We start from the raw sequence: 25,352 nt of genomic DNA on the forward strand, positions 1-25,352 counted from the left end.
TATTAGAACACATATTCAATTGCAAAGGTATGTCAGTTCTGTGAATTATAGGCAAAATGCAAACAGATGAGCATAAAATAACAATTTATTTTTATCTATTTATTTAATTTTGGCTTTCATTTAGTTTATATGGGCTCATTCGTTTTGCAAATTTGTCCGGGCTCTCCGTCAGTAATGATATTTTATTAGAATAGTATTGAATTAAACAGCCAAAGGCTTTCCAAAGGCTTTTAGAAAACATATTGGATAAATATCCTTTTAAGATAGGTTATGCTTTAGTCTTTATGCTTGGAGAGCAAAAAACCAAACTCTCAAGCGATACGAACTTTATTTTGAAAATTTACACCGGATGAATTTATTTTTTTTCCCCCACTCGGGCTGACTTTACAAATCCATCCACAAGCAAGTCATATCTGCTCTCGTCGAGTAAGTTCAGTGCACACACACACACACACACACACACAGCCCGTCTCTCCGCCGCCTCTTCCTCCTCGGCTCGCTTCAGTTCCTCGTACCTCTGCACCACCACCCGGGGGTTCCGCCGGAACGCTCGCCCCGAGAGAGGAGCGCCATGGCCCGCGTGGTGGTTGAAGGGATGCCGGAGACGACCGTCAGAGGAGGAGTGATGCTGAACCGACGGAGGAGCAAAGCCAGGCGGAGAAAGCGAAAGGAGTTGTTCGCCGTCCAGATGTGCTTCGCGGGGGCACTGCTGGGGCTCGTCGTGGGGCTCCAGTCCGTGGCACGGAAAGCAGGTGAGGGGCCACGTTCGAGACGGTGTTCCTGGCTCCGCTGTCAGCCAGAATTCACATGTTTGTGTGTTGTGGAGAAGGGGGGAAGCGTTCATGTGAAGTTTGTGGCGAGCAGTAACAACAGGCTGTTTGGGAGGCAAAAATGCGGTTAGAGAAACATAATTGTCATCACATTTAAAATTCCTGAATTGGGACTGTAAGGCTCTCCAATGACGAATGTCTGCAGAGAAAAAAAAGTGTGGGCAGCACACGTTAACGTTAAACATTTATATTAAGCATGTCATTTCAGAATGATAAGTCACAGCATAGTAAGGCTCATGTTGACTTAAGGAAGATGAGGACGTGAAGTGGCTGTAAACATATGTGGGCCTCAGTGTGTACAGTAGTGATGCTGCCACGCGCCATTAAAAAGGCTGTCAGGGATGTGACACATTATGGATCCCATTGGGATTAGTGGAGCTACATCAGAGTGAGTTGTTTTTGACTTGCAGCCTTTTTCTTGTGTGTGTGTGTGTGTGTGTGTGTGTGTGTGTGTGTGTGTGTGTGTGTGTGTCCATGCACACATTTACAATCACAGTAAAGGGGAGGAAAAAAAAAAAACAAAACCAAGAGCATGCTTTCCTGTTGCTCAACATCTGTAAATAATAATCCCCTGGAAATGGCTGCGGTGTCTGTGCTGGTCTGTGTTGCTTGTATCACTTCGCAGAAATCTACTTTTTTTTTTTCTCCACCATTTCTTGTCAGCCAACAGTGGGCAGAGAGCAGCTGATACATGAGGTGTAAAGTTAAACTGCATTCTTTAACTGGAAAATGTCATTTGAATGGTAGAACAGCCGGGGTGTTTGCATTGACTGACTTGTGGTTGTGATCAGTTGGGCTTGTGCGGTGTCATTCGGGACGTATAAACAGGGTGTACATGAGCTCGACTCAGACTTTTGAACAGCTTTATATCATTACCGGGTCTGACGGCAGCCAATGTTTTGCTGGCTTCTGCCAAGTAGGTCTTGTTAATGGTCAAGTCAGCAGCCCGGTAAATGTTGCTGAATGTTATCGACTCGATTCCAAAACCAGTCGGCCCACTGGTGTCATCGTCGTGATGTAAACAAACTGTTTGCAGAATCTATTCGTCCAAGTTTTCTCACACTCTCTGTCGTTGATTACCTCCACTAGTTTCTAAGTTTGGCGCTAATCGTCAGCTCACCCACTCACTGATTTCAGTCGGACAGTGTGCTGGAGCTTCTATTTTTGGGGGCCACAGAGAAGATGAGAATGTGTAGTGAGCACAGAGACGCTATGAAGATGCCGCATGTCTCCAATATGTAAAAAATGTGACATCAGTGCCACATTTCACACCAGGAAATCAGTCATGAAATGATCCAAGTCTGGAACCATGATGAGTTACAATATTTGTCATGTGTACATCTGTTTATGTGACTGTACTTCAGCTCAATTGTAATGATGCAGAACCAGTGAAAACACAAGTGTGTGTGTGTATATACAGGAGACAACTACAGTGAAATGAAGAAAATATGCAGCACTGATTGAAATTATTTGTGGATTCATCAGTGAGTTGATGTTGCGATTTTGGTTTGCGCTTTGAGTATTATTTAGTACTGCACAGTTTAAAATTGAAGAGAGAAAAAAAGCCTAAATAGCTGATTGATTGATTGATTGATTGATTGATTGATTGAGGAAATGTCTTCAGTGTATTTTAGCTTGGGAAACCTGTATCTTATTGTTGACAACTTTAAGTAATGGCAGTTCTTGAATGAAAAAAGTGCTGCATGTCATGGCATGTCATTGTTAATAGAATATGTTTGTGTTTTGGACGACTGAAGAGCATGTTCAATATTTTATCTCATCAACAATGAAAATAATTGAATGAATTAGAAAAACTTGATTTTGAAAATGAATGTTTTCATAATTTATCCACAGTATTGTGGTAACAGGACCTTCTATCTTTCTTTTTGCTTATGTTGTTTGGGCTGCTGTGATTATCATTATCGCTTGATCCGTTATTCTGTTATTATTTGCTGCTCCTCACAGTTTCATCAGGGTTTTGAACCCCTGCTGGTGGAACCCTAACCCTTTTTAAGACTAATTCACAGGTGTGTCACAATTCTCGGAATCCATGATTTGACTTGACTTTTGATTTTAAGGTCATGACTTGACTCAATTTTTCAATCATTTTTCTTCACTGCTGGCTTGGCGATTGTCAGATCATCGTATCTGGATCCACAAAGATCAACAGATCATTGGTGTTATGCCCTGATAACTGTCTTGTCCTGATAACCCTGCAACAGAAAAACTACAGAAGACAGAAATTCAGTCTGTCTCATGTAAATCATCTTCCCAAATGAGCTCATAAAGGATCCCGGCACAAGAAAACAAACCCAGCAAAAACCTCAACCAGTGGACACAGGGTAAGTGTCGTGGAGTAAAGCTGCAGGCTCGAACTTTTTTTTTTTACCCCCTTGGATGCATGCCACACGAACGCAAGCTGGCAAATATAGAAACGGTACATAAATTCCAGTTCACAGCAACATCTTTGGATTGTTCGTTTTGCTTGACCAGTAGTCTAAAACCCAAATATTTTCAAGTCACAGGGACATAAAACAGGGAAAAGCAGCAAATCCTTACATTGGAGAAGCTCAACATTCTTGATTGATAAGTGATTGATAATTGAAAATAACAGTCAAAAACCCTGTGAGTAGCCCCATGATTGACAAACCTTTTTAGCGCCGAACTGTATTATCGTTACACTGTACTGTCGACGCTGACCCCTGCTGATGGAGAAATGCCTTCTGAGTTGGATGCTAATTGACAGCATTTTCACATCGACTGTCACATGGGAGAGCAGGACCTCTTCTCATGTCAGTGATAGCACCCCTCGGGGCACGACGAGGCTTTCAAGGTCTTGGAAAATGCGCTAGCACACGTGTCAAGGTGTGTGTGTGTGTGTACATTCCCCCATGTCTTCGCTTCCCCCACCACGGCCCTGCGGACCAACACGTGGATGCGCACACACCTCTCCTCATACCCCCTTGTCCTCCATCTGTCCTCAATTCGACCACCATTCCCCCTAAGCCCCATCCATCTCACCTCCGGAAAACGCAAGGTAAAGCCCAGACCCAGGACAAAAGCACTATAGGAAGGAGGATTACCCAAACACATGTTGCTGTCGCTGTCATCTGGAGGATTTAATATCATAGATCCTTGCTGCTCAATCTAAAGTCCCTCCATCATCCATCTGTGACAAACCAAAAAGACGCGCGTGGCAGCCAGACAAATGGTTGTGCTATAGAGAAGCCACTAATGGCTGCTTGGTATATCTGCTATACAACATTAGTCTCCAGATGATCTCATTACATAACTTAAAGCTCTCGTCGGTGGGTCCCCTTCTCTTTGCACGCTAGCAGAGGACGGGAGGGGAGAGTGGAGGAGCACAGACGGAGCACTTTGCGCTGACGAAGCCCCGGGACTCGGAGCCGAAATAGACCGAAAAGAACAGAGACAGGAGAGGAGGGAAATGTTGGGGGGGGGCAGCAGTGCCAGTGATGGAAGGAGGTGGAGGAGGGAGATGCTAAAGGAGTAGACGGGGAGGGATAGAGTGAGATGAAGAGGGTTAGATGGAGGCAAGCGGAAGGGGAGAAAAGATAAAGAGGGGAGCCTGTCCACAGTGAAGGGGATAAAGTGAGTCGGGGAGCGGAGGGAGGAGGAAACGGAGGGAGGATGGAGGGAGGTCCGGTTTCGTGATCGTTTCTGTCTGCATTTCTCCACCACAAAGGCAATTTCCTAAAAGCCCAAATTAATAATTAATATACCTTTTTGGGGTATTTAGGCTGTGTTTAATTCAAAAACAAGAAACCTTTTTCTTTGGATTAACATGAAATAAAATAATAATTCCGTCTCATTACAAGCTCCAGCATAAACTGCACTGCAATTGCAGAGACGTGAGGCAACACTTCAAAAAGATAAATAACACTCTCATTAAATAAATGAGCAAAATACATTCTTTCAAAAAAAAAAAGCACTTCAATCCACATGCATCCACAGTTGTAGAGAGACGAACATTCACGGGGTCTCTGTTGTGTAAAAACGCTCCCTCTGCACGTGTAACACCATGAACAGCATGGTCTCAGCAGTACACTTCAACACTGCGAGCAACGCAGCAGGCCTGACACACAGATGCCTTTACAAACATCTCTTTCATTTGACAGAGTCGCGCATGAAAATATGCAAAACTTCAGCCGTACATCCGTGGATTTACTTTACACTTCAGTTTTATAATGGCTTAATTTCTGCAGAAATACAGAACGTAGACAGATGGGAGAAGATGCATTATCTCCCTAAAACCACTGTGAAAATACAGAATATTCCAAAAATGACAGGTCATTTGGGTTTTAAAGGCATGTTTTAATGCTGTGTGTAGATTTCATGTAACATACGTATATGCTTGTCCATCAGCAAATGCTCTCATCAGTGCCGTTTACCCATAACTGATAGAAATGATTGCCTAATCTACAGAATACATTGCAGTTAACTTCAGTTATCCTTTGAAGCAGTGCAAAGTTTGAGAACTCAAGCCATAAACATGAAGAGCCTCTTTCCTCGTCTGCAGTACCTTTAATTTTTTATTATTTTTTTTAATCTTCTTGGTTGCTGATGGGCAGATTCTGACATTTCACACAACTGGATTGCTGCTCCTCCCTGGGCAGTGCCTCCAACGTGTGATTGACAGATTCATTAATTAGCTACTTAAACACAAAAGTATGCGACAGAGCTGCGGAGGTACACACAAGGAATATTCTCCTCAGTTGGATGTCAGACAAGATGACTGATTGTTAATAGTGACTGAACTGTAAAATTAGTTTGAACCTTAAACAACAAGCTAAATGAAAAGTCACTGTATATAAAGCATGAGTTCACATGCCAACCTTTGGTGATGTCGACAGCATGTGATGGATAAATTACAAAGTGTGATCAACATAGACAAGTCATCGTTGTACTTAGACGTTTAATGCTTCCCTTTTATAAGAGGATCCTCCATGTGTTCCCACAGACAACCATAAGATGAGTTGTGATCGGCAGGGACATTAAAACTACATTTATTGATGCTTTTAGTCAATTCACATAATGAAAAAATGTTGCTCAGTAACCTCTTTAAGATTAGACATGTTGCATATGCTGTAGCTGCTGTGTCAGTGGTCTTCTCTGTGTATCGTGTCTTGTTTGTAAGACTGGTATCGATAAAGTACATTAGTTTGGTATTGGTTTTTTAAAACCTCACTTCGAGGAATAAGTACACGTATGTTTTACAAACTCAAAGATTTGGAGTCACTTGTAGTTACCCCTGTGAATGATCACATTACAGTATAGTGTATTTATCCACTCTTCACCTCTAGCAGACTGTTAAGATTCCATGCTTACCCAGATTTTCTGGGCAGCAATATGACATCAAGAAACTGACAGCGAGCACCACAGTACCCGATGGAAGGATGTATTTACACAGTTAAGTTTTATGAACAAGGCAAAACAAGGCGTATAGAGGCCAAGTCAAGTCATATATGATGTGATGTGTCCGTGAAGACTGTGGCATCAGTATAGCCCGACTTTACATTGTAGTGAACCATCTTGTTAACTTGTTTTTCTTTTCATTCAGACAATAGGAGCACAAAGCACATATATGAGCTCAGCAGGAAACAGAAAAGTTGACTGACGTTCGTCCAGGTACCAAGCTTTCTCAACTGTTATTGAACCTAAGAGGGAAAATGTCGACAATGAGATGATGCTGACAGACTTTAAAGTAAAAGCCAATGTTTAAATGGCAGACACTGAAGCCAATGTTGCTCTATAGCTGCGCGATGCATAAACAGGCAATAGATTACAACATGTCATCAGATGCTGTAGCCAGAAGTGAAAGAACACAAGCAGCCACACAAGAATACAGTCTAAAATTGGCAGCATTTATAATTCAAATTAAAAACATGTCTGATCAAAAAAATCAATACAACCCAACATTGAATGTTTGCTTTTAGTACTTGCCAGTTGTACATAGTCTGTGCTATGGACACATTTCAGCACACACAGGACTGACAAGGACTGTGTCTAATTCAGCTGCATCTGGGTCAGCCTGTGTGAACAGAGCGCAACACTCCCCAGTCTGAGGTAGACACAAACAACCTCTCTCCCCGTTTTTTTCCCCCCATCCTTCCATTTCTTCCTCCTCTGTCGCACTCTCTCTCAAGCTTCCCATCTATCTGTTGGTCACTGCGCTGTCATCTTATCCCTCTCTCCCGCCACTTCGGCGGCACTCAGCTATCATTTCGGTATCCCCCCTATAGCTCCAACCCTTGTGCCTTTCATAGTGCCCCGGTGATGCAGCAGTTACAGCTTTCTTTTCTCCCCCTCTCTTTTTTTTCTCCCGAGCTCACTCTCTCATCACCGTGCCCATCATCAGTGCACAGTCTCAAAAAAAGCTTGTTCACAGAATTTGCTGAAGCAGAGCTTGTCAGTTTGTTGACTTATTTATTTGCTGTCTTGCCGCACAACAATCCCACATCTGCGTCATTCTTCCTGAGGTTATCACGGTAACCTAGTGTGTTTGCCCAAGCACACTTAATGCAGCTAAACCACCGTTGGTGGACTGCAGTCAAATATTGGTACGCATTAATGTTCCCCAGAGGATAAACTGTTATAACCTTGGTGAACACCTTTGCTATTCATCGAGGGTTACCAGCCTCAGATGCAATTTGTGAGGTAGAACATTTTAGTTTGTGATATTTGCTGGCTTAGTTTAGCAAACTATCAAATGTGATAATATTGTAACATTGTATCATTACCATGTTGACGTTAGCCTGGAACTACCTGCATAGCATGTTTCAGACCACATTGTAAACAAAACAGATCTCGTATCACCTTGTACAGAATGCTGAACATGGTGGTAAACACTTTCCTGGGTACACATCCATGCATGTTTCACTCGCCTTTCAGGCCTGTTCACCAGCTGGTTGTTCATTTTGACAGCCCGCTGTTTGGTTCCAGACAGGTATTGTAGCCTACAGTATTGTACAGCCTAACTAATTTCTGCCAAAAACTGCAGCTGGAGAAGAGGGTAATGGTGTAACTGATCTGAAATAGTTATATTTGGGAAAAACAAAAAAAAACAATGAGCTGAAAGAGGCTAAAACAATCCATTGACCTAACAGGGGGACTGCAGATTAAGGTAATTCTCTGTGGGTTTGTCATGAGTGACACCTTTTACATTTTAGAATAATAATATGTTATAGTAATTTCCTTCATTTAAAGAATGAAAATATTGATCAGTGCAGCTTTAACATTTTACCAACCCAACCATGTAAACAGCGGCGGACGTGTCAGGTACACAGAGATTAACCCCTCCACTTTACTCTGACTGATGTGCCAAGCATGGATGAGCTGACCTTCATCTGCACTTGGGCACAATCTAGGAAACCCGCAACAAGGTTATTCTCACACATGCACTGGTGCGCACACACGTTCCTCATTTGACTGGAAAATATAGATACTTTGCAATGTACTGCAGTAAAATGAAAGTGAAGAGGGCACAGTAATGACTGGGGAGGTCTATATGTGTGTGATGACTGAAACAGTCAGAACATGAGGTGCAAATGGCCTGCTGATATATATGAATTTCCCTCTCTTTTTCTCTCATTTGCTTTGATTATTTCTCCAGTTTCATTCCCTCTCTTTTTTCCTTCCCTCTTCTTTCACTCTGTTCTCTGTTACGCACCCCTCTTGATCTGTTGCTCGTGTAGCACTTCATTATAGGAGCTGCTTTTTGTAGGCTTTGTGACAGCGAGTCCAGGTTTTGATGGATGACTTCGTGTTATTGTAACAAGCTGAGCACCTAATGGGGCCTGTCTGCTCTCAGGGTTAGAATGCTGGGAATCATATTGTCCTCCTCTCCGACTGAATAATGGACAAAGGCACGCTCATGTTATTCAGTCCGGTAATACCATTGGTACTGTAATGCTATTCAGACAGACAGTCATCGCATGCAAATACGAGCTTAAGGACAGGGTTCCACTGCACACTCTGACTGGACTGAAGAGATTACTGGAAATGTCGCACATTTAAAGCTGCGTTCAGGAATTTAGTGGTTTTAAAGCAGTATTAAATGACTCCACGAATCTGTTGTAACCACTGAGGACCAATGCGCATACAAACAACCTTTGTTAATTGTTTTTGTCTGGTGGTTTTTCCAACACATCAAAGCTTATCCAAACCAATTACATCCTAGCTAAGTATTGCAACGGATGGAGAGCAGAAGTGAACCTGAAACTTCAAGGTTCTGCTCCAGAAAGAAGAAATTCTGATCTACATATACGTGCAAAATGCTCAAAACAGTGTGTTATAAACTAATTAGTTTGCAGGTAATTGGGTGTTTTAGTGTGAAAGGGTTAGTGACACCAAATGACCAATTATTTATCAGAGTGATGGCATGTTGCTGGAGATGACCCAACTAGTAAATGAATGTTTAGATTTGTGATTTCTCATCTTTCGCTTCCATAACAAAGTGACATTTAACTGCTTGGATATACGATAACTGCTTGTGACTGAGGCTGAGGGTGAATATTAAGAAGGGAGTTCCATCGGACGCCATAGGATAAAGGTGCTTGGGGACAGTGTTACATATCCACTTGATAGGGATTGATCATGTCCACTAAAGAAGTGCAAAGTAAAGGTAGTTTAGTTTGGATTGGGTCTAACAGACATGTTGGTGGTTGAGATGACATTAAAGAGTTTTTGCATGTAGATTCTTGTCAGAAAAGCCAAATGATACTGACCATGTTTCCATGTATACTCTACACCATACATAATCCATGTTCAATTTATATGTCATGAAATGTATATAGATGATCTTATCAGAGCAGAATCATTAATGTGCACACAGCATCATCTGTGCTTTGGATATTGAGTTTGACTGAATCCAAATGGTAATTTACAGTCTCTCTGACTGCTGCAGAATCCGCTACATCCAATGGTCACCTTTTCAGTCCTAGTGCTCCACCACCTTCCTCTGCCAGTTGCTGACTTTGTCTGTCTGCTGTTTGGTGCTGGTCAGGTCGAGTACAGCTGCTTGCCGTGATAACACTCCTGGGGTTTGTAACTACAAGGGGACCCCTTTCACATCACGTATAGTTATTTGATCCATTTTTAATACACAAATGTGGGATTAGTGCAGCTCTTGTGTTATTGATAATGACAAGTTACCAGAGCGTGTAGCTAAAAGGGTTCAGCTCAACCCAAAAGTTGTAATTAGCAAGGTGTGCTTAAGGTACCAATTGTTTGTTTGTTTGTTTTTTAGTTTCTAGCCTTTTTAATCCTCAAAATTGTACACACAATATCACGTATATGTGCTTCAAGTGTGTTGTATTGACGGTTTTAGATGAAGTGAGCTAACTTGAAAAATATAAGCATGCTCATACACAAACACATGGGTTCTCAGAGGCTTCTGGCAAATGGCGAAGGTTATCGTACGACTCCTGTTAATTCCATGGAAGTCCCCAACTATGTTTAATTAAAGCCCGAGGATGAATAATGAACTCACAGCAGAGTGGATCCTGTGTGTAACATGTGTCAACTGACTGTGTGACACCTATGAACTGTGGGGAGGGGAAAGACTTCAGATTACATGCTAGAGAGCAGTGTGGGACCATGTGGGATCATGTGGAGATGCTACTCCACCAGTCTGCTGGGAGTGAGGACGCTGTGATGCAGGGCTTTGTGAATTCCAAATTAGAATGAGGATTATTCAATAAGCTCAGTGAGAATAATGTCGCGCTAAGTTCACGACTGTGTAAATGTGCGCATATATACATGCAAAAGAGAGAGAACGTTGATGAGTGCATGCATGTGTGCACCTCAGAGGAAACACTCCAGCGTTGGGCTGACAATTAAGTGGCTGCTCAGCTCAATGAGGAGCAACCAAATCTGTCTATGCTTTCAGGCCGCAAGAGGTCCCACACCAACGTACTCTAAATATAGTATGGTTGACAATGTGTGTGTCAATTTAGATTCCGGCAATTTGATGAACTGCAGATGTGTTTGCAGTTGTGCCCTACTGAAGCGAAGTCTTTAAATGAGGCTCCAGCAAAGGCCCAGACAGGAAGACTTCTCTTTTGCGTGCTCGGTCTTCTTTCACTGCTCTCACTCATGCTCCCTCATAACTGCCTGTCATTATCTATATCAGCAGGGCACATCTCACCAATAGCAGAGCGACGCACCCTCACTGTTAGCCTACCGTCTTGCCGCTTGTTGCTCTTAGACATCATCTTGTCACCTTTTTTTGAATATGATTGTCTCCCTGCCTTTGATTCATCCACGCTGCTGTCGTTTTGTGCCGTCATTTCAGCTCAAATTGTCGTGAATATCAAACCTACACGTACCTTTCTCTTCCACTTCTCGTCATGGTAGCAAGCGGATGTCCGGTTATCCAGCCTAAAGGAGAAACATCTCTTCTCCACCTGGACCTGCTCTCACACTGCTTCGGTCGACAACCTGATCATCTGGCTCATTCCATCCAAGCTATTCGCACATCCCTTTTTAGAAGATTTATTTTTAGACGTAGATGACCTATTATTGTTATTTTGGAGGGGCTTTTATTGTGTTAATTGCAGTTGTGACCGATGGAGATATCAATTCCAAATAGTGGATATCTGTCACTTACATTAATAATCAGCATCAGACCTGAGATACCCACACCATACTATCTGAGGTGTGTGTGTGTGTGTGTGTGTGTGTGTGTGTGTGTGTGTGTGTGTGTGTGTGTGTGTGTGTGTGTGTCTGTGTGTCTGTGTGTCTGTGTGTGTCTTTGTCTTCAGATTGTCCCCAATCTGTTAACAACAGCTTCATTTCTCACCCTCAAGAGTATTATCTCATGTGTTCATAATCGAATCATATGGACACACACGCACACATAAACACAGTCAGAGCTCAGCTATGATGGATGAGCAAATCTAAGCGAGGGGTCACTGGGTTTGTCTGTGGGCTCTGTATTGTATTAGATCTAGCTGTGATTAAACATTAGGAGCTATTTTCTCTCTCTCTCTCTCTCTCTCTCTCTCTCTCTGTCTCTCTCGCTCCCTCGCTCCCCAAATATGCCCTTCCTAATTCATCACCCAGCCCAAAGCCTATTTTAGCACCTGCCATGTGTATTCTGGGATCTTCACATGGCTCGGATAGACACAAGGAAGGGTGCAAGGGTTGAAGACAGGGGTCCCTCCCCTGAGGAAGAGGGATGGGATCTGGAGATTATGTAGACCTGCTGTTGTCTTTGCATCCGTCCTTCTCTTCCTCTACTCCTTGATTCTCCTCACCTCACTCGCTTCCCTCCACCTGTGGTTTCATGTCTACTCTCTTACACTTCCTCTTTTTGAATCTCCTGCTCTTTCTAGGCTCATTGTTGTAAAGTGTGTTGGTAATCACAATGGACACGAGGCTCAGTTTAAGGCTTAGCGCGGCCATCCACTGTTGAAATTTCCAGTAGTTTTACGGGATTGGATTTCATGCTCCAAAAACACAGTCCATGATGAGGCTTGCTTATCAAAACACACATCTCATTAGATAATTAAGTTACTCTAAATCCAATAGTTGGAGTGAACATATTCATGTAAACTAGAATGAAGGTAAGTTCAGAAAAAAAATGGTGTTCCTCTCTGTTCCTGCTGATTTAAGCTTAGTTAATTCATTATTTGTTTCTCATGCTCAGTCTTTGCATTGTCAAATTTTTCATATACGTTTTAAAGTCATGTCCCACTGCTTAGCCATAATAACTGGTAGACCCAGCAGCTATATATAGAGGAGCAATGTAAAAGTCCTCATTAAGCATATGATTGAGGAGCTCAGCAAAGAGCTGCCATAGCTCTCACCAGCCCTCTACATTCTGCCTCTCTGTACAGAGGCGTCCTTCCCTGCGTTAGAAATGGAACAGAACCTGCTGTTTCCCCAAAGGCCACAAATCTGACAGTGATAGTTTCTCAACTGAAAATGATTATGCAGTGAAATATAGGTTAGTGGCTGTAGAGTAAAATCAGAGTTACATATTATGATGCTTTTAATGTAAGACGGAATTTTTATCTTCAAATTCTTGTTATAACCAAACGGTAAATCAAGAAGGTAACACTTTTTGCATTTTTACAGATTTGGGTGACAGACTACCTGAATGGGGGACTTGGCAGTCCTATTGGAACAATAACGGCACAAAATGGCTTGACCTTAATGCCACAGATTTCAGGTTTATTGTTCTAAACCATCGATTGCTCTGCGAGCTAGGATGTCAGTCCATTACATGATTATATACCAGGGCCGGTCATTTTTGGTGGTTGAGAACCAATCTCACCGCAGTGTCCATTTACCAGTTGTTTCTGAAGCGCTCATTTCACATGATGCCCATGATCATTTCACATGATCATGGGCAGATAGCTTGCCAAGTGATTGTGGAATTATAAATGTTCAAATGCTATTTCTTCTTAAGCACTTTAAGGAACTCTACCTTATTCATAGGATTAAACTGACAATAAATACTGGTGGTGACCAATAATTGTGAGCACAATATTACAGTACAAACCAAACCAAATATCATGTTATTTTGAAGGGAAAAAACCCAGAACCTATCCCCCTACCACAGTACCCCCATCATATGACACAAGGAGAATACCAGTATGAGGTGACGTTCTTTATCTCTGAATTCTCTGAAGGGGCCCTTGTTGGCTGATGATGACACAGTCGGGTGTGTGATTGAACCCTCCTGCAGTGATTAGCTTGCAGGGCCCTTGTGTTGCTCCGACAAATGCAAACACAATCACAGTGCTATTCACCTGCACTTAGCAGGGCCAGAGGAACCCACTACGCTTTTAATTACTCCGATCAGATTAATCACATTCTCAGATGACTCTGAATGAAATTTAAGAATCTGTTTGTCTGGGTTCGCATGTGTGTGTCTGCACCTGTGTGCATGTGTGTCTGTGTGTATGTGTGACCGTTGGACTGAGGCTTATTATGCTAGAGCTTTGAGAGGCCCGTCCTATTGAAAAGACAAATATGCTGAGGATATTAATCTCCTCGCTGGGAAAGATAATGAGTGAAACTGTCTCCTTATCTGCAGACTGCTCTTCAGTCAGAGAGCTCACTGTTTAATAGGCTGTCTGGCTGCCAGAAGCCATCGTATTCGAGTCTGATTATAAGTTTGTTTCCAAGCGCATTGAGTATTATATTCTATAGGCGGGAGAATAACTTCAGCAGATGGACTGACTTAGGCTTTCAGAACTTTATTGAAATGTATTGACCGTCCAAGTAGTCTCAAGACGAGACAGCAGGCTCACTGTCTAATTTACCAGAAATTAGAGCCAGGTGCACTACCAGCCTGTTTCACCAGCCCTATTAGGAGAGAAGAGCATGAAGACCTGACGCTGGTGAGCTATACTGGGGCAAAGCAAAGCGCTTTCTGGTCCGCAGCGTTCCTGACTTGAAAACCCAATAAAGTCAGTGCAGATGTGATTAGAAGCCAATTTGTATCTATTCCAGTCAGGTGGTGCGAATTTCCATCAGTTGCATCATTCACCTTTTTGTGTAAATTGAAAATATTGAACTTTCAGCAAAACATTTGCATATGTTGTGGGCTTAGCCAAATGGTGTATGGGGTGTGGAGGATAGCGGCTTGCAGAGCCAGACCTTCAGGAGGAAGAAACACCTGGAGTTACAGGTGCGCTCTGATCCAGAACTTACACTGATGGAAGGAGAGCTCAAAGGTGACTTTTTAACTTTTGGATTAAAAGGTTATTAAAAAGCAGCATGGAGTCCAGTGACGATGATACAGTGGTTCATGTCAGGCTCTCTGAACGATGTCCCAGCACTGCTTGAGTAGAGACGGATGGAAAAGTATTTACCTCTGAAATTTCAACCAGCCCATCAGAGCTAGTGCCAATAAATACCAGTGAGTTCAGAGTCATTTGACGTGGGAATAAACGCTGATTGTGCCCTTCCCCACTGAAGACATAAGCCAGATGTTGGTGGGTGTTAGTGGGTTTCACAGTCATATACCTGCACAGAACAGGGTATTATGAGGCTGCCTTTTAGTCCTGTTGAGCTTTGTGTGTCTGAGAGCATTTTCTGCTTTGTTCATCTCAAACCCCTCGTGGGACCCACACACAGAGAACGCACCACACATTTGCTCTTGTCCATTTTTGGACAATTTAGGCAAATATACCCTGATTATGTAACTATCTTGTCTGAAGTCGTTTCTGCACTGGAGAGACAATTTGTTCTGAAATATGTGTGTGTGCGTGTGTGTGTGTTTTGTCCAATTTCTAGACATTTCCACTGAGATAATCTTCCTCTCTCAGACACACTCTGACTTTTTGCTGCGCTGAACCCTCATACATTATTTGGTCTGTGTTGCTGTGGAAGAGAATTCGCGTGGCAGCAGAGGAAGTCAAAATCTCTTCAGGTTCTGAACCTGGATGTCTGCAGCACTGCGGAAAGACAGATAACTAACAGCATGTTAAGAGAGGCTATTTAGCCAGCGCCCGGTTCATTTTATTTCCAAAGCGTGTTGAAATACAACTCAATTTCTTTTGTCATGGAGAAGATCTTTGTTCATCCCAGACACCCTTTCTATGGTCGTCAGAATGATGCGACACCATCAGTCTCAAGGCCTGGTCATCAGCCGATCACAAAATTAATTAAATGTTACGTAGTGGCTCCCAAACCAACTGGGAGCTGTCAAAGTGCATGTGCCATCGCTCAGTCCATAATGACAAGCAATATCTGTTTGGACGAGTAAGTCCACTCACCGGATTTTGTTATTGAATGTATATTTTAGGCACAAGCTGTCAAAGAAAGGAGTTCAGGAGGGTTCACAACACTTGCCTTCAAAATTGGAGGTATGTGGCCAGCTGGGGTGTTTGGAGAAAGTTACTCCATCCAAGCTCATAGATTTGCTCTGTTTCTTCCTAATGACATTCCTGAAGCAAATATCAACGTCATTTGGAGATACCCCAGAACCACCTAGCCCCTACCACAGCACCCCCATCACCACACAAGGAGAATACCAGTTTGAGGCGATGTCCTTTTTCTTTGAATCCTCTGAGGGGCCATTATTCCACGCAGCAATAGAAAGAAAGCAAAAATGTCTTCAGGTTCTAGACCTGGGCGTTTCATGCATCATGTTTGATTGACAAAGGGAACACGGCGCCTATCTATTACATTCACGCACTGTGACATAAGCGACATCGTGGTAATGTCATGTTGGTTATTCTATGTGACATGTATGCTGGATGGGATGCTCATCCAAAGAGACATGGATCCGCTGCAGTTCAGAGAGAAAGAGCAGATTTAGTTCATTTGTCTGCAGGAAAGGTCAAAAGTGAGTGAGAGTGAAAATTATTCAGTATCACTCCTTTCTTTCTTCAGCCCTTGTGTTTTCTGAAATATGAACCATTACTTGCCTCAAAAATCTCGTCACACTTGAGAGGTAATGTTGCCTCATTTCTATTCCTTTTTGCTTTTGTGGTGATTTTCGACTCAACTCGACTGGTGAAGATGAGCTAGGTTTGGTCACGATTCATCTCTTCTAACAACCATTACAGGAAAATAAAAGGATTGCCAGTTTTGTAAATGGTGATAAGATATTTATGATCTTATTATTCCAGTTGATTTGGCATTGTTGTCTCACAATGATTAATGTAATCATCTTGGCACCTTTTTATAAGATCAATGAAAGTTTTAAACCCTGAATCAAAATTCTACTAGATGCAGATGTGAAAGTTATTAAGTGTAACTATTGACTCACAACCAAACATCAGTTCTGTGAGTTGTCTGCTTAATTTGCCCTCTGCATGGTGATGCCTGTATTAGCACTCAACCAAGGATGGTTTAATTGATGAAGACAACACTGTATTATTTTTAACTTTGAAGCCAGGGGGCCTCATTGATAAAAATAATCTTAGATTTGAACTTTTACTTATTCTGAAAGGGGCACTTTGCCATTTTGGAGAAAAAAATTAACGTCAGAATTGTAATATTTACAATGTTATTGTTTGAAATATAAGCTTGGAAATATTTGTCTTTTCCTTAAGTGAATAAACAAGCTGTTCTCAGAGGAAAACGTCTGAGGAATTTCAGAGTAGAACATTCAAATGAGAAAAACATTATGAAGAAAGTGTGAAGAAACAACAGTGCTGACATTGCTCATGCGCAGTGTTGCAGAGATACTGTACCTACTGAAGTTGGCATATATGTGACATATAAAAACTCTTTATATAGCCTAAAATCTGTTTTCAAAAGACATGGGCAGAAAACTGTTAGAAATATATTAAATTTAAAGAAGTTTTACCTCTTCAGAAATGTAAATGACTGCCAGTGATTTAACTTTTGCATGTATTGTCTATTGGACAGACCCAGTGTATGATTCAAGGAAACAAATATTCATTATCTGAAGTTGACCACAGCACATGTCAGCTGAGCTCAGGAGGAGAGCGGATCTCTCCACACTTATTCCCCCCATGTGACCCCTCTCCTCTCAGCCCGGGTTGGATCTTGAGACAAAAAGGAAAGATGAGAGCGAGAGATGTCTGAGATGACAGCGACCTTACACACTCACAGCGGGAGTGTTGTCTGACAGCGTCAGCTAATGAGACCATTAACGAGCTGTCAACTTTGTTAAGCAACAATCAAGAAACACTGGACTGGGCTCTGCATATACTGATATTTTTTATCTTGGAGTAATGTATAATCTTATGTAGAAATACACAGACAATGAACACTATCAGCGCCGTCTTAAAGAAGCCTCCTCTGGATCCTTCTGTTTCAAGCCCTTGTGTCATTTTCTTAAAGATACAATATGTAACATTTCTGCATTAAAAAAGAACCTTTTGTTATGTATTTTGTTGAGATGTGTACATTTTCCCAAATGTTTCAAACCCAGAGAAATCCACAAGGTTACTCAAAGCAACGGTGTGTTTCATTTGGTCTATAACTTAATGGAGAGGGTCAGAGTGAGGAACGACATTGTTGAACGCCACTAAACACAAGTCTGATAAATGATTAATTAATTATTATAGATATGCAGTATATAGTCCCTCTAGAGAATCTTCTTTGACACATAGAGTACTTCTTAAAAACACAGGGGACCAATGTCATCCTAGCCACTCATAGTCGTATCGATTTATTGACGGGCAATCACTCACCAAGGCAAAGCTTGTGTGTGTGTGTGAGAGCCAGACAGAGTGTGTCACAAACGTGCCCACTGAAACTAACACTGATCCTGCTCTGAGATATTGAGTGGATGTAGCTGAGCGCATGCACATCGTGTGTTTCTGATTCTCAGTTGCGGTGTGATAGAGCGTTGACTGATCGACTACCTGGAAGAGTAGATTCTGTGTGGAAAGATGCTGCCACTGACAGCAGGAGCTGTAGATACAGTGGGGTTTTTTTTTGTAGGTGAGGATATACTTTACTTCAACTGATCAGTCTACTGATAGAAAGTGGTCTCTCGGACTTTGAACCAAAGGTTCCTGAAATAATGAAAACATCACAGCAAGGTGTAGCCGAGGTTTATTGTTTCCAGCAAATCCCTACAGGCCCCTCCTCTGTCATCTCCTTAGTGGTGCAGTCAATGCTCAGAGTTGGCACTGCTTAAATAATGAGTTTGCCGGCGAGTTAGAAAATCAGTGATTTTCAGAGTGATGTGCCAAATTATGCTACCATGACTTTCAGTATCACACTGTGGAAACCATACTTCACAGCGGCGCCACAGATTCTGCCGTTGATCGGGGGAAGTTACTGAGATGGATCCATTTATTTCTTTTGATCCTCTTAAAGTTGAAGCGATCTTGCTTAACTGAATACTTGCTGAGGAAAATAATATTTAACTTATTGAGTGATAATTCCAGTGTGATACAAGTTGTGTTTTTGCATCCCTCATCATCTGTCTATATGTGCTTTGTTTATCTGCCAAGACAAAATAATTATATTAATATAGACACTGGTTATTACATTATTCTCACCAGCCTGGAACTATCAACTTGTGAAGAAGAAATCAAACTATAATGTATAACAGAACTACAATACTAGGTCAAGTAATGAAATTGATGCTCTGCTGAGGTTTCATCACATCTGTCCTGCTCTCCTATGAACTCAACATTCAACACCGCTGTGAAACTGTGTTCTGCAGCACTGAGGTTGTCACACACGACTGCAAAGTGTGGCACATCGTCCTCTCATGCGCACTCTAATAGAGATGAGGCATGTCTTGTTCCAGTCCGATACGCATGCTTTGAAGTTGGTAATTTAGATAAGTAGTGGCTTTAGTTGCTTTAGATGATCAATGATTTATTGGTTAGTTCTGATGTGAAGAGAGTGGACTCCTTGCTTGTCATGTCATCTAAACTTGGGGTAAATGGGGTAAAGGTGGAATAAAATATTGTTGTTCAGGTTAAGGAAAGAAAGAGTGAGAATTAAGGCACGTTTAAGTGTCACAAGCCAGATAATAATATTCGTCATAAACCAGTCTGTTGTGGATGTGAGATGCCTTGGATCAAACAGAGTTAAAAAAATGGTGTAGTTGTTGCCCTTGCTATTCTTTATTACCACTATGACCTTGGGTCCACACATTTATGATTCCTACGGCCCTTGACTTTTGATCTAGCACCTTTGTTAGGAAAGGGTTTCGCCTTCACTATCATTGAGGTGACATTGGGATTGTTGCTAAATTTATCGAGCACAGTCATGTTCCCCAGAGGATGAACCCTCACCATTTTGGGCAGTAGCTCTTACCTAGTTCCATCATAAAACCAATTTTGCACTGTTGCACAGTAATTTTCATAATCTAGCATTAGATAGCAGATAAAGAGGAAATTTCCTAAGCATATTCACAGTCCCAGGTGGATAAACCATTTTGATTTTAGTGACCCCCAAATCTTTAATCATGTAAATAACACTCCCGCCTTAGTTGCATTTTTTTTTTCAGCATTGCCATGTTTTTTTTTTACTTTTAAGACATTGCTGCCACTATGAACAGTACTTCTATATTTGCTGTTGATGCACATACATAGACTTTGTTGCCCATTGGGTACAGTGACCTAAAAAAGAACCAGTCCTGCGTTAACAATACATGAGAATGTACTCCTTTGATCAACACAAGGTGCCTGAAATACAACTCCAATGTCATGAATAATGTAAACATGTATGTATATTGATGTATATCTGTTTAATGTATGCATCGTATAATAACACATACAATAACCTAGATATTGAACGTCCTATGATGAGGGGCCAAGGATGTTGGTATCATGTACGGTATAGTATAGGCCCGTATAGTAGGAGCCTTGTGCACGTGGCCTGATTCCTTTCTCTCCAGGGACAGGGATGTAGCTCGCTCTCACTAGCACACACATGCACATGGCGCTTTAACGGACGAATGATGACCCTGCACACAAGTACACACTCTAGGAATAAACAGACACAGATTACATGTTATGTGCTGAAACATGCTGGCACACAAACACACGTGGACTCATTTTATATATATATATATATATATATATATATATATATATATATATATATATATATATATATATATATATATATATATATATATATATATATATATATATATATATATATATATATATATATATATATATATAAATATATAAATTTCTCTAATATACTCACATGCATACACACACACACACAAGCCTGCCAAGCGACGCTAATGAAGATAAAGTAGCTAATTAAACATGACAGTGAAGAACGATGGGCGGCCCTGTTATGTGACATTTTGGGGTCGGCTTGGACCTATAGACATAGGACTTTGACCAACATGGAATAGTGTGTTAGGGAGAGAGAGAGAAGTGGATAGATGAATGTGGTGGAGACATGGATGCAAAGAATATTTCTGAGGTTGGCTCCAGCTCTCCTGGTGTCTGAGATTCCCCTGAAGTATTCTTTATATACACACATGCACATGCACAGACCTCTCACACACACACCACTAGCCTAGATCTATGAGGTGGGTGGTTCCTGCAGGTGCAGCACATCTTGGCACATCTCCACACTGTCTTAAATCTGCAGGGAAACCCAGCAACATATGCACACGTTCATTCATCTTGTATTTGGATTGTATTTTTCTCAGTTTTCTCTCCGATGTCTGGGTTGTACAAATCAGTATTTTGGGCAAAGGAACAAATGACTGTAATTTTAAAAGGAGTTGCTCACCCTGAGTGGAGCAGTTCCCCCCAGCTCTACAGGCCTCTGAAATATTTAAGCTGCCAGTCCAACGCAAATCAAACTAAACTGGGCTGAGGCCACTTGTGCACAGGCAGACTACACTGAGGAGTGTCCAGGGGTTGCTAGCTCTATGCATCCCAAGTGCAACACAGCAGAAATGGTGCAGTCTTTATTTGAGTGCCAGTGCCCTTAACTTGCATGCATTAGGTAGAGGAACCTCACCACGGTGGCCTAGGCCGGAATTCTGAATCATTAGTTGCGAAATTGGCCATCAAAAAAGGTGGTGCTTCACCATGGGGTCATTAAATCAAATTAATTCTTGAGTGCTCTTGAGCACTTCCATAGTTAATGGAACACCAAGGACAGAGAGTTAATGCCCGAGGGAGCATGAATATGCTCAGGACACCCGTTGATTAGATGTCATGAATCCTTTTTGACAATTTAAATTTTGACATAAAATTACCATTAAAGGAAAGGTTAATAGGGTCACCGAACAGACTCAGAGTATAGGAGCGCAGGAATCTTATTTCCTTTTTGAATGCATATTGGAATTAGATGGAATAGTGCCAGAAATCCCCAGTCTGCCTCATCATTGAAAAGCATTAAAATGAATCCATTTGGGACCATGACCAAAATTCAAGACGACCAGGGCATTAGACTTTGTGTTACGTCAGTATGGACCAAAGACTTTGTCATGAGGACACTTGGCCTGACAATGGCACTAGATCAAAGGTAATAGGGTCAACAAAATCATTGGGTATCATCCTCTGGGGATCATGAATAATACCAGATTTCATTCCAAACTGGTCAGTAGTTGTTAAAACATACAGCGGAAACAGAACTGAACATAATCTCTTGATAGACAGTGCAGCATGAGTCAGAACAACATGGCTCTATGAGCTGCTACAGCGTGGAGCCCTCTCTCCTGTCAGGAGCCTGTTTACCTGTGTGACTGAGGGGTGCACAGCTCACGTGATGGCATTTACTTAGCTTAGTTATTCATCGCTGTGTGTGTGTCTTTGTGTGTGTGCAAGTTGCTCAGGGTTATGTCATGCACTCTCATCTGTTACGTCAAGTCACCATAGTAACCTCTGCAGCGATGATGCATTCTGCCTCACTGGATCACAAGCAGTATGAAACGCTCACCGCGGTCTGATTGTTTGGGTCTAAGTGTGTGTTTGTATATGTGTGTGTGTGTGTGTGTGTGTGTGTGTGTGTATGTATGTATATGTGTCTGTACTTACATTGTAAATAGTGTACTTCTACAACACCTCTGTTCTTTCCTGTGTGTGTGCGCGTGTGTGATGTCTAATGGACCACAGACTCAAGTTATTAAATAATGACAAGAGAGATAGAGAGGTCTCCTGTGGAGTGTGTTTCAAGATGTAAAGTTGTTCAATGTCACACACACACACACACACACACACACACACACACACACACACACACACACACACACACACATGGAAACATTTGCTCAGGGGAAGAGCATACAGTAAGAGGGCAAAAGGCATCACAGTCGTATAGAAGCTTTGGCAGTGATGCAGCTTGGCAGATTTCACCCTTCACTTCTCTTTATAGAACCACACATTGTAATCAAGTGTCACTGCACAGCTGTGCTTTGTGTTTGTGTTTTTTTAATATAAAATACACATGTTCATGTACCTTATTGTCACACAGGCGGGTTTGGTTTTTACTTGTCCATGTTTGAGATGTCCTTCTCTGAGACTTCAATACAATATAGGTGATCAGGAACTTACTTACAACATCAAAAAAAAAGTAATGACATCCTTCTACAGAAACCGACATGGTTTCTGTGGAGGGATGTCATAACTTTTGTTTTTCGGTCACCATATATGCAAAATGTGATAACCAATGACGTAATAAAATTAAGCAGTCTGACATTGAAAATCATGTCCCTGAGAGAAAATGTGTATATTTAGCAGTAGCTGTGTCACTATTTTGATTCTAATCAATCAAAATCAGCAATTCCCAAACCAAATTGATTCACTACCTTAAAATCCCATCAAATTATGGATTTGGAGAATTGTGGCACCCGTGTATACCAGTGGAATTAGTAATAGATACAAAAAGTAAATAGCACAAAGTACTTCAAAAAAATCAACTAGTCTTTTTTTGTTTGATTTCTAGTAATTTGGTTGTACTGACCCTTTTCAATAAATGCCATGCAAGTCTTTAGGACAGTTGGTTCGACAACATTGGCTTAAACATTTTCAATCCAATAATCAATAAAAATTATCTTGATGATTTTACTGAGTAGGTAATGCATTCCCTCAGGGATTCACAGCTTTGTTGCATTGCACGTCAAAGACTTAGGTCTTTTTGTCTCATGGTTAGTTGTTGGTGTTAACATGTGCTTCCATCATAAAACTGCCATACCACAGCAGCTACTAACATCACTCTTAACCATCCTGTTCCAGCCGATCTGCTCTTCCTCCCCACTGCGACATAGCTGTTTGCAAAACGCTGCAAATGCTTCATGTTTCTGCGTTTTGATAAATATAGCAGAGCGCGCTGCTATTTATAGAAGCCCCGGCGTGCTCTGCACCTATGTCAGGGCCTGTTGCATGGTGGGAGAGGAGATGGGTTGGAGATGGGGCGCTTGAGGATACTGTGACCCAGATGACTGAGCTGGAATGATTGGCCTCGCGGTGCTCAGCGTGCTGCCGTACTAATGCTCCCGCAGGAGAGTGGTGACACAAGATGCATGTTTCATCTGCCTTTGTTCTGTGGGGCGAGGGGAAGGTTTGGAGTATTCAGGAGTGTCAATTAACTGCAGAACTAAGAGCTTGTGCATCACGGCCATTATGCTGTCCGTGCACGTGAGTGCATGAGGGCACATTTAAAGTGCACATTACGACATGCATCTATTTTACGAATAAAAAAAAAATGAATGTTCATCTGTAGAAATGCAAAAAATACAAAATGTCTCTGTGAGAGTGCTTTTATTTTGTTATATAAAACAAAGTTTGCTGAATGCAACAAGATGCATTCAGTGTCCTTCGCTCAGGCAAGCGCCCTGGGACAGACCGGCCGACAGTTTGTCTGATGGTTAGTGTGCAGCAAAAATTTTATTCATGGGCCCAATCCATCATCACTCTTTTCTGTCTTTTTTCTTCTGACTCTTTCAGGATATCACGTTTCCAGCGCCATCGTTGAGGAGGGTGCGAGGTGGGAGAGTCGTCATCTCCTACAAGAAGTCTTTGAAAATGGGTCTCAGCTCTACTCTGAGCCTGAGAAAAACTGCACAGAACCAGGTAAGACTGGCTTTGATGCTTTGTTTGCTAGTTTTTGCATCGCCAGTCTGGCGCCGGTTCCCATCTTGGCATAGGAGGGGAAGCTTTACCCAGAGGCAGGTCAAGCTTTTCTGTCCATCAGGAAAACTATGTTGACTCTGATGAGTTGAGGGCAGAGCTCAGCTGGAGGACATCAGAGGAAAAAATGTCTCCATAGAATATAATCCATTTTGTTCGAAAATAGTTGTTGATGTGTAACATTTCTCGTGGGAGATAGCAGCCTGCCCCCCCCAAGTTGATATCATGCAAGAACAGGTGATGGGGGTCCATAGTGAGGGTGATGGAGGCACCACCCTACCTATATTCTAGGTTAATAGTTACATAATGTTGCAGCTACTCAGAGCCGCTGGCATGTCTACAGGCTCTCACTGTGAAGTTTGTTGTGGATGACTCTCCTATATTCATCGTTCAGTATGTGGTAGTGGTTATTATACAGGGAGGGTTAGAATCCTGTGTGATGTTAGAAATCAGGTTTGTTACGCAAGACAAACCTTTTTGTGAGCGCGCGCACACACACACACACACACACACACACACACACACACACACACACACACACACACACACACACACACACACACGCATGATTCAGTCTCATGAGAGCCGGCTGCAGATGAGCCGAGCTGCAGATGAAAAATGAACAGCACTCCTTCTGGTGAGGAGCTGGAGACAAACAGAGAGAGAGAGAGAGAGAGAGAGAGAGAGAGATGTTGACATTACGATGAAAGCTGATGAAAAACACAAACTCCCAGGTAGAGATCCTCTGCTTCTCCCCTTCAAATTCAACGCAGACTGCACGTGTATCCCTGTGTGTCTGCTAGTCTCTGTCCTCGGTGTGTACCAAAAGCTCTCATGCCGTATGTTTGTTTTCTCTCTGGGCTTGTCGGTCTGTGTGTGTACGCGTGTGCGTGTGTGTGTATGTGTGTGTTTGTCTGCGTGTGCACGTGTGTGTGTCTTTGTGCGTTTTCCCCATGGCGTGGAGTGTGCGAGTGTTTTCCATGTGGAATCCTGG

The 25,352-nt window shown here is 42.1% G+C and overlaps 1 protein-coding gene across 1 annotated transcript in view; it reads left to right on the forward strand.

Moving 5' to 3' along the window:
• Positions 1-391: 391 nt before the first annotated feature.
• slc24a3 (solute carrier family 24 member 3) overlaps positions 392-25,352 on the forward strand; it is a 65,855-nt gene continuing 40,894 nt past the window's right edge. Inside the window, exons 1-2 of the mRNA XM_037124920.1 lie at positions 392-752; positions 24,176-24,301. Of these exons, the coding sequence (XP_036980815.1) occupies positions 572-752; positions 24,176-24,301 (307 nt within the window). The 5' untranslated portion in view covers positions 392-571. The remainder of the gene's footprint in view (positions 753-24,175; positions 24,302-25,352) is intronic.

Source organism: Acanthopagrus latus, chromosome 15 (assembly GCF_904848185.1).
Source record: "Acanthopagrus latus isolate v.2019 chromosome 15, fAcaLat1.1, whole genome shotgun sequence".
Classification (NCBI taxonomy): domain Eukaryota; kingdom Metazoa; phylum Chordata; class Actinopteri; order Spariformes; family Sparidae; genus Acanthopagrus; species Acanthopagrus latus.